General features: G+C 34.7%; 1 protein-coding gene across 4 annotated transcripts in view; it reads right to left on the bottom strand.

Annotated features, from left to right (window-relative positions):
* PIK3C2G (phosphatidylinositol-4-phosphate 3-kinase catalytic subunit type 2 gamma) overlaps positions 1–16998 on the bottom strand; it is a 328047-nt gene that overhangs the window by 269889 nt on the left and 41160 nt on the right. For all 4 annotated transcript variants that reach the window (XM_067695808.1, XM_067695810.1, XM_067695811.1 and 1 more), the window contains exons 7-9: positions 16748–16811; positions 7047–7169; positions 3000–3033 (exon numbers count right to left, since the gene is read on the bottom strand). In XM_067695808.1, coding sequence (XP_067551909.1) covers positions 3000–3033; positions 7047–7169; positions 16748–16811 — 221 coding nt within the window. The remainder of the gene's footprint in view (positions 1–2999; positions 3034–7046; positions 7170–16747; positions 16812–16998) is intronic.

Below are 16998 nucleotides of genomic sequence, written 5' to 3'. Positions count from 1 at the left end.
TATTTAAAGGTTTTCATATTTTAAGTTATAGAGACAGAAATGTCCATTAAGATTAGGAACGGAACAGGTCACAGATTTGGCGTAGTCATGTTCAGTGTCAAATCACACAGTACTGCTGTTTTTTCAAACACGTGCACTTTCTCGTAAGTAGTTTACAAGCATAAATTGCTTTTTGGTTCCTAGTTGGTTTGAAAAGAAAATAGCAGGAAGAGCTTTATGTTTCCTCCAACAGTCTGCAGTGTTCCAGTGCCCAGGCGTTTGGATACTCAGGAAAGAGGCCAGCTTCATCATGGAGCTTCTTCCCACATCCTGTCCCTCAGTAGCTCTGCCCCTAATTAAACATGTTTTGTTGTTCAACACAGTTATTATAAATTTGTACAAAATTCATGAGATGGCCAAATTTTCCTTATTTGCTGTATTTCTAAAATTGTGTCCTTTGTTGAAACAGCCTGAAGTGACAAGCAGAGTGAAAGAGCTGTAATTAAAATTCTCTGAGAAATCAGCAGTAGCAATTAATGAAACAGAAGAGTAAAGCAGCGTAAAAATAGTCTTTAAAGAGGCCTCCTCAAACTCTGGAGGCCAACCAACAGGGATTCTCCTGAACAACAGGAGGCAGAGAATTATAAATTTATAGAAACATCTTGTTTCTCCAGTCCCCAGATTGTGCTGTTGGTACTCTGAAGCAGGAAGCACCAACTTCTCGTTAATAATTCCCAATCTTGTGCAAATGAATACACAAATCATAAACTTGAGTGAGAGATCTCATTAATTCAAGCTCCAGCACACATTTTGGAGAATCTTAATTATTTGGTTAATTACTCAAACTCTACTCTTACTTTTTGTGCTGAAATACAATTTTAGGTTATAATTTGCGTCTTTGAGGTAGTGTAGGGATGTGTGCTTATGCATTATGCTTTACTTCCGGTATTCTGGGTGAAAAATGCATTTCAGATATCATCAGAAATGTATTAAGGACTCAAAGTACTGGGCTTGGTGGTGAAATATGGAGAAATAATAATTATCACACCTGATTTTGCAATGAGAAAAGAGTTATAGTTATCAGGAAATAAAGAAACAATGACAATATATAGGCAATTAAAATGCATTAATTAGAATCTGTTTTGGTTTTTTTGGAAATGAAGTGGTAAGAGTACATGACTTTATTCTAGTGTACATTTGAAAGGAAAATGGTCTCTATAGCGTTACTGTTTGTCACATCCTATGTCCAATGCTTCTTGTGTCCAATGAAGGCTGTACTTTCCTTGCAGACATGGTCTGCATTAAAATCTGGGGTTTTTTTCATGTTCCAAAAAAAACTTTGTTCACACGAACAGGCAGCGTGCCAGATTTGTTCACCACTGGTGTAGAGCACAGGTATGATCAAACCTGTCAGCTTCAAGGTATATTGAGGTTAATCAATAAGAATATTAAGTATAAGAATCATCAATAATAGTGGCTTATTGTTGGATCAACATTTTGTGTAAAGAGTGTTCTAGAATTTTATTTCAGAGTACCCGAATAGAAAGCAACTGCATGTATATGCTGGCAAATGTTCATTTCATTTTGCTGTCATTTCAGCAAACTCTTTCTTTCTGCTCCATAAACTGCTGTAAGGTGCTTCTACATAATAAAATATTAGAAAAAAATATATTTATCTTGCAGAATGAGAATTCTGATTTATCAAAAGGTTATGAGAGCTGTGGATGGGAATTTTTAATCCATAGAATTAATTCCTTCTCTGTGATGACTTAGCATAGAATATAAGTCCCTGGGAACATTTCTGTGCAGTTTTGTGAGATCTCATATCCCAACCCCTGAGGAACATGGGATGAGGGGATTTTATTCCAGCATTCCTAATAGAAAGGAAGAAAGGGCCAGTTTCATATAGGCATACCTCCAGCTTGTTCACTCCGCACTTTCACTTGGACTCTGTGTTAGAAACATTGTTAGGGGGTGTCTATCTCTCCCCTTATTCTGTGGTGTTCTGGAGTTTTATGAATGCCTAGATTTTTGCATTAGCACAGATTTTTTTGTCCCATATCCTTTGCTGTCTCATTTTCCTCTATGATATGAAGTGGGGGAGTTCATCCCATGTAATTGAATGTCTTGTTTTGAGTGGTGGGAATAGAGTTGAGGGGCTATCGCTCTGTACATAACTTTCTACTGAAAACCACTAAGGGTGTGGAGGGCAGATTGGGGTTATCATTTGTGCTTCACTGTCACCTTTGAATCCAGGGGTGTTAGTTGAACATCTGTGAGTCAGACCATTTCCTTAAAGATACTCATAAGTGTTCATAAGCCAAATACCATCTGCCTGTGCAAACAAGAACAACCCTGACCACACCCTGCACTTTACATAGTATCCTATCTTTTATGCATATTAGGAAGACTGAGGATCAAAAAGTTTACTTCTTTACGATCAGAGTCAAAAAGTGGGCAGAGTGGGGATTCAAAACCAGTTCTGCCTGATTCCTCTACACCACACTGTCACAGTCTGCTCTTTTCTACAGAGGCAAAGTCCTCCTGTGGCTTGCAGTTTTGTAGGCTCAGAGCTTCTGTGAATACTAATTATTCCAGAACCAATCCTCCTACTTGTTATGTTAAATTGGTCTTTCAAATAGAACTTGAATTTAAATTTGAAATTTGTGACTTTGAAGAAAGACATCTGCTGGCATTTCTGACTTCTCTTCAAGATATAATTAGCTAAATAAAATTTTATCGTTTCTTGGAATTGTTGTAAGGATATTTTCAGTATTCCTTTAATTTTTATAGCTCTCTTGACTTTCCCTATTTTTAAAAAACCTCAGGCCAAAAGTTTAGGGAGTGTGGATTTTTATTCACTTGCAGAATAATCACTTCCATCAGTAAATAAAGTTTTAACAAAGCATTTTTTCCCTCAAAAGTATTCTTTTGGTGTGTGTTATAATATTTGGAGAAAAATTGAAAAATATAAATTATTTTTGGTTTTATAATTTGTTTAGTATGCATGTATGTTTTACCTTTTGCTGAAGTTTCTGAATTTTGATGAAAATTCTGAAAAAGAAAAACAGGTCCAAAGATACACTTGTTATTCAGAAAACAAATTTAGGAAACCAAACCAATAATATACAAAGTCTACATACAGAAATTTCTCTGGCATGATAAAAAGAAAATGTATTTATTGGTGTCATATATCAATGTTGCTTACTAAACAGAGGAAATCTAAATTGTAAAATGAAAGAAAAGCCTTCTGACTGTTGTAATCAGCAATCTAGGTTATTTGATTCAGAAAAAAAAAAGAAATCTTTAGCATAAGCTCAGCCTTTTTTTTACTATTATTAGAACAGTTCTACAGATATAGCCTAAACTCAATCCCCCTTCCACAGCAGTGACTAAACTTTTAATATAAAAGATTTGTAATTCTCTTTGTTTAGTGCGTTCAGTTCTTATTTTAGCTGTCACTTCAGATACAAGCTTTGGGCAGCACAGAAAGAAGGCTGGATGGAAGGGTGCAAAATCATACGATTCACTATATAGTTTCCTTTACTTTTTAGGGTTAAAAAAATGATAGTCAAACACTTGAGATCATATCCTGAATTTTAAAAAAATACTGTCTGAAATTTTTGTTGTCATTTAAGTTCATATACATTAGCTTGGTGGTTTTATTTGTTTGCTTGTTTGTTTATGTTTATCTCTATTGTAGGCCTGGAATTACTTTAGTGGTTTAGTATTTACTGGTTATAACTTTATTATCATGAAAACTGTATAAGGTAGGTGATTCACAGGTTCATTAGAAATGACGTTTCAGTCCAAAAGCAAATTCAGTTTTCTAATAAGATCCATTTTAATTGACACTAAATTTTTTTAATATTTTGCTTTGACAAGTTTGCTTTTAAGGAAATCCAATTAATGAAAAGCTGGATTTTCAAACAAATAAACTAGGGAATAATCATTTTCCTGTAACAGAGAACTTGCTACAGTATTCCTTTTAGAGAGAAAACACTTCTGTAGTGTTTAGAATGTAATTAAATTTACATACAACTTTTCACTTAAAAGCATCATTCACATGAACCTTTTCAGAAGCATTTCTCTTAGGTAAAATATTTCATCTGAGCATAGTTTCAACCACTGGGTTTAACAACTACACATAAGATCTTTACCCCAGCCATGTGGGTGAGACTATTAAACATGTCAGCATGACTTAACTAGAATTCAGTTTATTCAGAAATGTAAACTAGTATTTTAAGATCACCATGACATCCACCTACAGCACAATGCGTAAGACCGTATTTTTTATTTTGTAGTTCATTTATTGTGTATTTAATGGAAATATGTGAGCTTCTGGAATATAATTCTGAAGGATGGAAAATTGTTTACAGTGCTGAGTGGGAGCATGCAGTAGACAGAGTACAACTGCATTTGTGATACAATTTTTCATTTTGCCAAAACTTACATTTAATAAATACTTAATTACTTCCACGTATGGCTGGAAATAGTCTCTTACCAAAAAATGCAGCCAAGAAAAAAGGAAAGCTGCTGAATTTTGAGTTTGTTGGCAGAAGACATATTTCTCAGTATTTCTTTAATCTTAGGTTTATGGTGGGTGGATAGATTGAACGACTTTGGCATTATTAGCCACAGTTGGTTAATGAACAAATTCTGTAAAAGGTACTTATTATTCGTGCCAATTTTCTTGTATAGGTGGGCCTATAGTTAAGATAGGATGGAAAAATGGATGGAGAAAAAATCTGAATGATGTGAGATATGTGAACTTTTAAAGTGTCCTCAAAATAAGTAGAATCTGGAGTAGACATTTATTTGGAGATATTGAACTATTTACTTTGGCCATTGACATATATGGAATAAAACTATTAATTGTCAACTTTTTTCTTCATTTCTATGCATGAATAATCACATACAATTTACTGCTCATAAGTATATAAGAAATGTGCAGTGTGAATATGAGCTTCTCTTGATAATTATAATTGTTCATAGCTTTCCTAGGAAATATCAATACTTAGTTTCTCCTTGAAGGATTCTTTTGGCTTCAGATATATTGAAAGTTTGATATTTCTGAGAAAATTGTCATTTTCATTCTTTTAGGGAGTTTCAGAAAATGAATGTTTAAAGGTAAAGTTTTTTATAGCTAGTACTAGTTTAACAGCATTTGAAGTGCTTCATCCTAAAATTAGATTTTCCTCCTTCTTTGATCAGTTTGTTTCTACTGATTCACCAAGAGCAGGACATAAAAATTGAAGAACAACCAAGTGGTCTTAACAGATGGAAAGACATGTGTGCACATTTATACAGCTGGTCTCCTACTCTAGCAAAGGCTCATATTTGTTGTGAAGCTGGCTGTAACCAATGGCCCTGAGATAGGAGGGTCCTAAGTGGTGCTTGTGTGAGTTAAAACTTTCATCTTGTCCTCATGAGGAAGAGTCTAAAAAACTACCACCAGCATCATCCCTACAACTTCCAGTAATAATAATGATGATTCTCATTCAAGATGCACTATCATCTGGCCCCCTTTATTAATATTATTTCTAATATCACAAGAACCCTTCAAATTCTGTTTTCTTTTTTGTTTTAGAGATGAGGAGAACTGAAACTTAGAGAAATGAATTAATTTTCCAAAGGATATTCATCTAGAAAGTTGTAGATCTTGAATTCAAATCATCTTTGTGTGACCCTATGCTCTTTGTGTTTTATTATCAGCTCTACGTATTTGTAATATCTCCAAAATGTGATAATCTAAGAGAAACGAATGCCTTGTTGAAAGTTAATTCTCACTACCTTGGTATCCTGGCTTAACTTCAAGTGTTGGAAAATCTTTTGGTAGTATAACTCTTTTGCTTCTTAGTTATCACTATCACTGTTCATGTAATGCAAATAAGGTAATTAAATTTCTATATTCATTATTACATCTAATCGCAAAAACCCACAATTCTAATTATAATAAGACATAGGAAGTCCAACATTAAGAAATTACTGATTTTTATCAGTCATCTATTTGAAAAAATAAGCATGGCGATTTATATATATTAGTATAATTGTCTACTTTCTAAATATATCTTTTTGAAATTTCAAGGCTGACACATTCAAGGTAATATAATCTCTGCTTTTCCTATCCATCCAGATAATGAATGAATGCAATCACTCTCTCATGAAGTTTCATATGTACTGGAGTGTGTATAGAGGCCTGGATTCAAATCTCTGTTTTGCCACTTATTAATCCTCTGTACACAAGCACTCTAAGCATCAGATTTTAATTCTAAAATGAACTTTAAAATACCAACTTCAAGGTATTGCTGTGAGGATGAATTGAAATAAAATAAAAATGAAGTGAAATTAAGTAATACGTAAATGAAACTATTATTGCAATGCACTATCAAGTATTAGTTATTATTATCAGCAGCATCATATCTTTTGGCTTTATCACGTGCTAAACTAATAACAAGATTGAATGATTTGTTGTAACCAGATGTCCTAATCTTTTTCTTGGGCAATAATCACACGTAATCTACATCATATTTCTGAGATTTAAAAAACCAATCACATAGTACTCATTTTTTAAACTGAAAAACCAGGAAATCATCACAGAATGTGAGATCATAGAAGCAGTGTGCCTTGAAGATTCAGCAAAGAATACCACGTGAACTGATCTCTTCTTTCCTGCATATGTGCTTGTCCATGCAAGCATGGGTGCTTACATCTGCATACTCTGGTGTGCATGAGAGCCATTAATAGACTATACAAACGCTTGCCTGTGAATATTATTATATAAGCATATTCATCTAGGTAGGATTGTAGAGTTGATTTCAGTCTCACTTGAAGGTTATATTGTAGTTACACTTCAAAGGTATAAGAAATTTCCTTTTAATTTAACTAAATCCTTTTGGTATAATAGAATTAAGTTTCCATTACCCGCAAATGATTGAAATGTACATGTACCCACACACACTCACACACCACATATATGCTAGTTAGTCAAAAGTCTTTCACTCTCCTTAATTAATTATTGAACATAGGTTTAAAATAATTACTGTGTAATAAATGACTGTATTTACCTCTGCTTTTCTCTGAAGAATAAGATTTAGTTCATTTACAGCATCTGTAATTTGTTTGGTCTCCACGCATCCCAGAACAATGCATATATTTTTAACATTGTCAATAATATTATCCAGATTTTGCTGTAGATGAAAAGATTGACATCTTACAACTTATTGCAATCAAGGGGACACTAATTTATCTTTAAACTACCTCTCTTTCACTCCATAATATTTTAATGTATTTTATCTGTATCATTAATATTGTTGGCTTTTCAAAACACATCAGCTCTGTCAATTCCAGAATCACAGTCATTCCAATGGAGGATTTCAAAATGGAGTTTATTTCAAAAGAGGTGCAGTATGTAGGAGGTGATCAGCTTTCTGGGAGAGAGGTATGAAAGATCTCATTCTGTAGATCTTTCTCTCATAAGAAGCAAAAGCTCTAAGTTGCTGGTTTATGATACTAGAAAAAATGATGATACTAGAAGAGATAGAAATCCTCTGTGACCCTGACCCCAGGCAAAAATCTCTTGCTTTTTGAGCAGGGGAGCAAAAGCAAAACCTTTCTGGGGGAGAGGTAGGACATGGGTTAAGATCCTTTGCTGATGAGAGAATGGTAGAAGCAGAAACCTTTTGCTCCTGGGGTAGGGGCAGGAGACCTGTCTTGAGTCCAGGATCCTACATGGATACCAATCAGCAGTCAGAAACCACGGAGGAGGGGCAGAAAACTCTCTCCTGTACAAGACTAAGTGCAGATATAAGGGACAGTTTGGCTGCCAGAAAGTTCCATTCTTGAGGCAGAAATGCTAAGAAAGTTCCAATCTTGAGGCTCAAAAACAGTCTGCCTAAGGCTGTGGTTGATCATTACCACAGAACTCCCTTTACCCTACTACAAAAATGAGTCTATTTTGAATAATAGACAAGAGCAAAGCACTGCTAGGGGAGAGACAAAAAAGTATTGCAAGAGATCTTCTCTGCAGCATAGGCAATCAGGGACTGTTGAAAGCTGAGGGTGAAGCAGGAACAGAGAAAAAGTCGCTAGTACTGCAGGCCCCCTATATAAGTACAGGTAATAGTAACTAATCACTGGAGGAGTTTGAAGCCTGATGTGCCCTGACGATAATGATAGCAACAACAAAACACAAAGCTCAAATCTTGACTAGATTTATCAACTTTACATAATAAAAGCATAACAGAATATATAACCCAGACGTTAGAACAATCAGACAAGGACCTTTAGTAACTATGATTAGCATATTACAGGATCTAGTGGAAAATGTGGACGACATGCATGAACACGTGGGGAATTTCAGCAGAGATATGGAAACTACAAGAGTCAAATGGAAACCATAGAAATATAAAAATATATTTGGTATTAGAGATGGGGAATTCTTTCAATGAACTCATCAGTAGATTGAACACAGCTAAGGAAAGTATCAGTGAAATTGAAGATAGGTCAAGAGAAATGATCCTAACCAAAACCAAAGGGGAAAAAGAGTGGGAATAAAAACCAGAACATACCATCTAATACCTGTCAGAGTCATACATGCATTTGGAGTTCTGGAAAGATAAGAATGGGGCAGAGAGATATTTAAAGAGATGATGGCCAACATATCAGAATTTGTGGGATGCCACTAAAATTTAGAGGCAAATTTATGGCTTTAAAATTTGAATAATTCTATGTCAAAGAAATTGAAATTATAATAAAATCCTTCTTATAAGGAAAACTCCAAACAGATGGTTTCGTTGGTGATTTTTATCAAATATTTAAGGAAGAAATAAAACCAAATCTACTCAAATTATTTCAGAATACAGAGTCAGAGGGTATATTTCTCAACTTATTTTATAAAGCCAGCATTACTCCAATGTTAAAATCAAGCCACAACATTATAAGAAAAGTATAGACTGATGTGTCTCATAAATACAGATGCAAATATCCTTAACAAAATATTAGCTAATTGAAGCCAGAAATATGTAGAAAGGGTTCTAAATTGTTACAAAGTGTGGTTTATGCCAGTAATGCAAGAATATTTTTAAAATTTGAGAAGAATAAATGAAAAAAATCATATGTCCATCTGTATAGATACAGAAAAAGCATTTGATAAAATTCATCACCCAGTTATGGTATAAACTCTTAGCTAATTAGGAGTAGAAGGAAACTTCTTCAACCTAGCAAGGATCAACTGACTTCATGCCATAACCATGTAACTTCCAAATAACATCATACTCAGTGGTGAAAGACTAACTTTCTAAGTTTAGCAAGAAGGCAAGGATTCTGCTCTTACCACTTGTCACTTCTAGTAAAATTCTACTGGAGATCAGATAAAAGAAATACATATTGAGAGAAAGTAAATCTTTAGTTCCATGATGTCTAGGATGGCAGGGTTTTTACTTCAGGTAAGTAATGGGGCACTTTTTTTGTAACGGAAATGTTTTATATCTTGTTTTTCATGGTTGTTATATATGTATATACATTTTCAAAACTAGTCAAAGTATACAGTTTACATGAGTGTATTTTATTTTATATATATAAATTAAACTTCAAGAAAGTTGATTTAATAAATATGACATCATAATGAAAGTAAGATAGAAAGTATACAGTTTGATGTTATGTTTAAAAAGAGTAAAGAATTATGAAGGTATTAGTAGTCAGCAAAATAAAACTGAAATAATATCTCATTACATATACCTCATGTAGGCAAAATTTTTAAAAGTTGGACTATACCATACATTGGTGAGAAAATAAAGCAACGGGAACTCTTATATATTGTGAAATGGGTATGACCAAATTAAATGTTTGGTATTACCTTGTAAGTCTATGGCCCTAGTTATGTACCCTAGAAAACCCCCTGAGATTAGCTTGAATGTACATCAACAGTAGAATAGATAAGTTGAAGTTTGCTAATCTAATTGAGTAATGTACAGTAATGAAAATAATTCAAAAGCATATATAGAATAATGTAGATAGATCACAAAAACGATATTGAGTGAAAAATACGGGGCACAAAAAGTACATATAGTTTGATTCCATGTAGGTACCTTAAAAAGGAAACCTAAACCTTAAACAGGCATACCTCATTTTATTATGTTTCACTTTATTGCACTTTGCAGATATTGCATTTTTTTACAAATGAAAAGTTTGTGGCAACCCTGCATTGAGCAAGTCTATTGGTGCCATTTTTCCAACAGTATTTGCTCACTTCATGTCCCTGTGTCACATTTTGGTAATTCTTGCAATATTTCAAACTTTTCATTGTTGTATTTGTTATGGTGACCTGTGATCAGTAATCTTTTTTTTTTTTTTTTGTGGTATGCGGGCCTCTCACTGTTGTGGCCTCTCCTGTGGCTGAGCACAGGCTCCGGATGGGCAGGCTCAGCGGCCATGGCTCATGGGCCTAGCCGCCCCATGGCATGTTGGATCTTTCCGGACTGGGGCACGAACCCGTGTCCCCTGCATCGGCAGGCGGACTCTCAACCACTGCGCCACCAGGGAAGCCCTGTGATCAGTAATCTTTGATGTTACTATTGTAATTGTTTTGGGGCACCATGAACCTCACCCATATAAGATGGCAAACTTAATCTATACATACTGTTTTGCCTGCTCTGCTTACTGGCTGTTCCCCTATCTGTCTCCCTCTCCTTGGGCCACCCTCTTCCCTGAGACACAAAACTTTTGAAATTACGCCAATTAATAACCTTATAATAGCCTCTAAGTGTTCACGTGAAAGGGAGAGTTGCATATCTCCCACCTTAAATCAAAAGCTAGAAATGATTATGCTTAGTGAGGATATCATTTGACATTAAGCATGTCGAAGGGGAGACACGCCAGAAGATAGGTCTCTTGCACCAAACAGTTAGCCAAGTTGTAAATGCAAAGGAAAAGTGCTTGAAGGAAATTATAAGTGCTACTCCAGTGAACATAGGGATGATAAGAAATCGAAACAGCCTTACAGCTGACATGAAGAAAGTTGCAGTGGTCTGGATAGAAGATCAAACCAGCCACAGCATTCCCTTAAGCCAAAGCTTAATCCAGAACAAGGCCCTAACTCTTCAATTCTAAGAAAGCTGAGAGAGGTGAGGAAGTTTCAGAAAAAGAGTTTGAAGCTAGCAGAGCTTGGTTCATGAAGTTTAAGGAAAGAAGTTGTCTCTATAGCATAAAGGTACAAATGAAGCAGCATTGCTGATGTAGAAGCTGCAGCAAGGTATCCAGAAGATCTAGTTAAGGTAATTAATGAAGGTAGCTACACTAAACAACAGATTTTCAATGTATGTAGACAAAACAGCCTTCTCTTGGAAAAAGAAGCCACATAGGACTTTCATGGCTAAAGAGGAGAAGTCAATGCCTGGTTTCAAAGCTTCAAAGGACAGGCTGACTCTCGTTTGGGGCTAATGCAGTTGGTGACTTTAAGTTGAACCCAGTGCTCATTTACCATGCTGAAAATCCTAGGGCCCTTAGGAATTATGCAAAATCTACTCTGCCTGTGCTCTATAAATGGCACAAAAAAGCTTGGATGACAGTATATCTATTTACAACATGGTTTACTGAATATTTTAAGCCCACCGTTGAGACCTACTGCTCAGAAAAAGAGATTCCTTTCAAAATATTGATATTATGCATATGGTCAAGAGCTCTGATGAAGATGTACAGTGAGATTAATGTCATTTACATATCTGCTTATACAACATCCATTCTGCAGCCCATGGATCAAGGAGTAATTTTGACTTTTAAGTCTTATTATTTAAGAAATGCATTCTGTAAGCTATAGTTGCCATAGATAGTGATTCCTTTGATGGATCTGGGCAAGGTCAATTGAAAACATTCAGGAAAGGATTCACCATTCTAGATGCCCTTAGGAACATTTGTGACTCAAAAGAAAAGGTCAAAATATCAACATTCATAGGATTCCAACATTCATAGGAGTTGGAATCAAGAAGTTGATTCCAACCCTCATGGATGACTTTGAGGAGTTCAAGACTTTAAGTGGAAGAAGTAACGGCAGATGTGGTGGAAACAGCCAGAGCACTAGAAGTAGAAGTGGAGCCTGAAGGTGGGATTAAATTGCTACAATCTCATGATAAAACCTGAACAGATGAGGAGTTACTTCTTATGGATGAGCCAAGAAAGTGGTTTCTTGAGATGGAATCTACTCCTGGTGAAGATGTTGTGCAGATTGTTGAAATGACAATGAAGGATTTAGAATATTAAATAAACTTAGTTGATAAAGCAGTGGTAGGGTTTGAGAGGAATTGACTCCAATTTTGAAAGAAGTTCTACTGTGGGTAAAATGCTGTCAAACAGCATTGCATGCCACAGAGAAATCGTTCATGAAAGGAAGAATCAATTAATGTGGCAGACTTCATTGTTGTCTTAAGAAACTGCCACTGCCACTCCAACCTTCAGCAACCACGACCCTGATCAGTCAGCAGCCGTCAACATCAAGGCAGCCTCCTCCATCAGCAAAAAAGATTACAACTCACTGCAGGCTCAGATGATGGTTGACGTTTTTTTAGCAATAAATTATTTTTTAACTAAGGTATGTACATTGTGGAGTTTTTTTGACATAATGCTATTACACACTTAATAGACCACAGTATAGTGTAAACATAACTTTTATATGCACTGGGAAACCAAAAAAATCATGTGACTCATTTTATTGCCATATTTACTTTATAGTGGTGGCGTGGAACTGAATCTGAAATATCTTTGAGGTGCCTGTATTGATAATGGATGCATAGTTTGGTGCTTAAATGGCAAAGAAAAGCTACAACATGGCTTTTCACCAAAGGATATCTCTTATGTAGAAGAAAAGAGATATGAAGTGGTGTAAAAGCAGATCCTATGATATTGGCAATATTTTGTACCAAACTTATTGTGTAATAAGATAGTCTACTTAGTTCTTTAATGGGTATGTGTGTGTATGTGTGTATGTTCTTTGTATATTATATAATTCACTGCACAAATCTTAAATCATCAGATCATGTTATTCTTTTGATAAAAACCTTTAATTCTGTATCTCACTAGGAATGCAGATTATGTTGGTTAGTGATTATCTTCCTTATTGAAGATCTTTCAGTTTTCTTCTTCTTCATGTCTGGCAGTGTTTCAATCTGCCCTTTATTTCTGCTAAGGTAGGTTCCAGTTCTGCAAAGGTGTTTTATTTCCCTTGTAACCTGACTTTTTCTCCTTCATGTCTTTGACTTCTCCTTTTGTGACCTTTCAGCTGGTCCTTGTTACCAATTCATTTCACCCTGTTTTCTTCTTATGATTTTTTTACTCCTTTCCGACCTCTTATATTCTGTTGTGAGCGCAAATCAGTTTTGTGACATTTTTCTTCTAAATCCTATACTTTAGTAATAGTGTTAAAAATAACAACTCTAATAGCAATAAAATAACACTTGTACTTATCTTTTCTTGAACATTTTTTATCTTCCAGCCACTATATAATATTAAGCACATTACATCTACTGTTCAGTTAATTTTAAAAAATCATCACATTATTTTATTATCTTCACTCTAGTGATGAATAATATAAACTCAAGGATGGCTGAATAAAAGCTTCCCTAGTGGCAGAGGGTTTGCAAATATGTTTACCTGACTTTGGAATCTCTGCCCCTAAATTCTGTCTTTACTGCCACTCTGATTAAATTATGTTTGATATCAAAACTTCTGAAAATCCAACAATTGATCTGCTTGTTACTAAGAAAGCTTCAGTTCTAAAAAAGTAAATATATATTATCAGATCCCTATGTGCCCCCTTTCTTTCTCCTTATAAATGGAATTTTTGGTCTCTCTCTCGAGGCTAAATATTGTTGGATTTTGGTCTTGAGGAGAGGAAAGTGTGAGTTAAGAATTATTCTGCCTTCCTCATTGAATTACTTATACCTGAATAATAGAGGTGCTATATTTTTCTGATTATCTAGTTGGTACATCCTCTGAGCCATGGGCTTGATGGTAAAGGGTTTGGAGGCTTTTAGCTCATTTCACACCAGGCAGATGTTTCATGAAGCCAAACTACATTTGGAAGCATGAATAGATTTTTCTCAATCCAGATCCATCTGGTTTACAATTAGTTCATCAGTTACTAGATCCTAGTGTAGGTTTGTCATCAGTGGTAGACATTGCTAACTGTCTCTAAAGGTCCTACTTGGCATTTAAATAAAATTTTGGAGACAATGCACTAGAGGCTACTAGGAAAAAGCAACTTTGAATCAGAAGCTGATTCTTCCATCTAGATTGAAATCTGGTTTTACGTTGCTTTGTCCTGTACATACACCACTCTATGTGCATTATGTGAATATTCTGTCTTTCCAACTAGATCATCAGCAATTTCAGAGCATGGTTCTGATTTTGATTTCTGTTGATTCCAGTGAGTAAATAGTTCAGTAATTTGTACTAAGTAAACATTAAGTAATACCTTAGGGGAAAATTCTTTCTCTTTCTTCTATTCTTAATTTCTCCTAAATGTTAGAGATGAATTCAGAATATAGCATGAATACAGAAGACATTCATTAATTATGAGTAGAAGAGAGGAAAAAAATGCCCAAAGAAAAAGCTTTATGTAAATTACTTACAAAATCAGCCATTTAACAAACATAATAGTTAGGATGCCCAATCTGAAATAAGTCTAAAATATGTTAATAGCAATTACTGTTATCCATATTATTCAGTAATATCATGGCATATTTATTCAGCCTGCTTGTTACTTTTTTTCAAATCATGTAATAATCCATGTTTGAGAAATATAAAAATTATTCTTCAAATTGGTACTGTTTTCAAGGCTGATGAAATGCTACTTAATGCCCTTGTCAAACAAATAGAAAGTACAAAATTGTGAATTGATAATATCACAGTCTGTCCTCATTTCTTAGATATTTAGCTATTGATGCTTCGTAGGAAGAATGTCATTTAAAAAGTTCATTGTTTTGGGGGAAGTTCATGTGGAAAGTTGCAGACACTGTGGCCTATTTATAAAATAATTCAGATGTGGGTGATAATAACTATTTGCCAGTGATAATATAAAGATAGTATTTCTTTGATGTTTTGCCAACTTTTTAGTCATTTTGGAACAATTGGTTTCTTTCAAAGTGAAAACATTGGAGGCTTCATATGTAAGTGGTATGATCAAACTTCTATATTTGGAAATTAAGAACTGTTACAGATTCTTAACAATTGGTGTTTGTGTGTTTGTAAAAAGATATCTATGATACATGAGCAGTACTGAGACATTTAGATAATTAAAATTCATCCATAAGTAAGTTATGATAACCTCAAAAGTATATCTGTGTCTAGTCAAGAGATATAAATGATCTAGGAATGAAGTCTTAATGTGCCCTGGGTACCTGGTAAATTTCAAATTTTATGCTAGAAAGAATGACTATGACAAAGAAGTAGTAATTATGACACTTTTATGAAACTTAATTTAATTGTGAATTTTTTTCACATTCCACATTTTAAACTTCCATATTCAGGCCAGGCTCAAGAAAGAAAAATGGAATCAGAGTGAGAGGATAACTATTTGGGAAGGAATATGAGCTGTGTATTTGTCATCACCATATCTTTACATATTTATGTGGAATTCATGTATGAGTTTGGTATCTACATCAAGAAATATAATTTATTTTCAGAACACTTTACTGTCTTTTAATATTAGGAGTAGTTACTTAAGATCTGTATCCTTTTATATATATCAAGAGTTATTTTATTTAATGGAAAAAGGAGTCTTGTTTTCAACACATTCTCTTACCTCATTTTCTGTAATCATACAATGTTTTATCTGTGGAAGACTGATCCTTCCCTGGAAGAACAAGCTATAAGAAATGATCTGCTTAATGGTGACTACAACTTGGATGCCCAATAGGTGGCCAAATCTCAGTAGTCTTGGACTGAATCCATTATGTTCCCTGCCAAGCTAGCTTCTCCTATCTTCACTGTTTTAGTTAATTGACATCTCCATGCAGTCAGTCAGCAGCCAGGAATCTGGAGGTATTCTAAACACTGTGTTCTTTCATTGTTCACAGTTTTTCACCAAATCATGTAAATTACAGATTTTCACCTGTTATGAATCTGTCTCCTCCTGTCCTACCCTATAGTAGAGCTTTTGTTCATGCCCTCCTCATTTCTTTGGGTTAATGAAATGTACTACAGTCACCCATCTGTCATTCTAGTGCCCTGCATAATGGCTCTATGTCATCATCTGATAAATTAGAAAATCATTAAATTGTCCATAAAATGTCCTTAAGACCCTAGTAACTTGGTTCCTGCTTGTCCCTTTCATCTGGTCTTTTTCCAGGCTGTCACCTTGAGCCCTAATTTTAGCCATTCCAAAGTACATACAGTTTCCTAATCACACCAGGCTGTTTGCTACCTGCTCTGTTCATGTTGTTGTATGCTTAAAGTTATCCCTACTTCCCACTTTCCTTACCATGCTCTTTCTCTGGCTGGCTTAGTTATTTTTCAATACTCAGATCAAAGAAGGAAAATTGATAACCCTATTTTGTGTGTCCTGTATACACATAGGTCTTTCATAGTACCTATGACACTTTATTACACACATCTGTTTACTTGTCTGTTTTGCCATGATAGAATGAAAGTCACTCAAGTGTAGACCCCCTGCTTTATTCATTTTTGTATCTCCAGAAACTTGCAAAGCTTTAGAAAAAAGAGTAGAAAATTAATAAAATCTTATTGAATTAATTAAAGAAGTAACAAAAGTTAATACCTGGGTTTTCAATAGGTATTTCAGGTGGGAGTCATATTTTTTGATTACTGTTGAGACACATTGTCTGGAAAGAAAAAAAGAACTTTGTTTAAAGTTGGGTAGGAAAACTTATATTAACTTTAGCACATTTATCACAAGTTCTGCTTTGTCCATGTTTCTATAGCAAACATGGTTTAAAAAGGATTACTGTTGACATACTTTTAAATGTCATTTCAGATGGATACCTTATAAACTTGGTATAACTTGATAGA

Source organism: Pseudorca crassidens, chromosome 11 (assembly GCF_039906515.1).
Source record: "Pseudorca crassidens isolate mPseCra1 chromosome 11, mPseCra1.hap1, whole genome shotgun sequence".
NCBI lineage: Eukaryota > Metazoa > Chordata > Mammalia > Artiodactyla > Delphinidae > Pseudorca > Pseudorca crassidens.
Note: the sequence above shows the minus strand (reverse complement) of the source record. Positions and strands in the feature narration are given on the sequence as shown.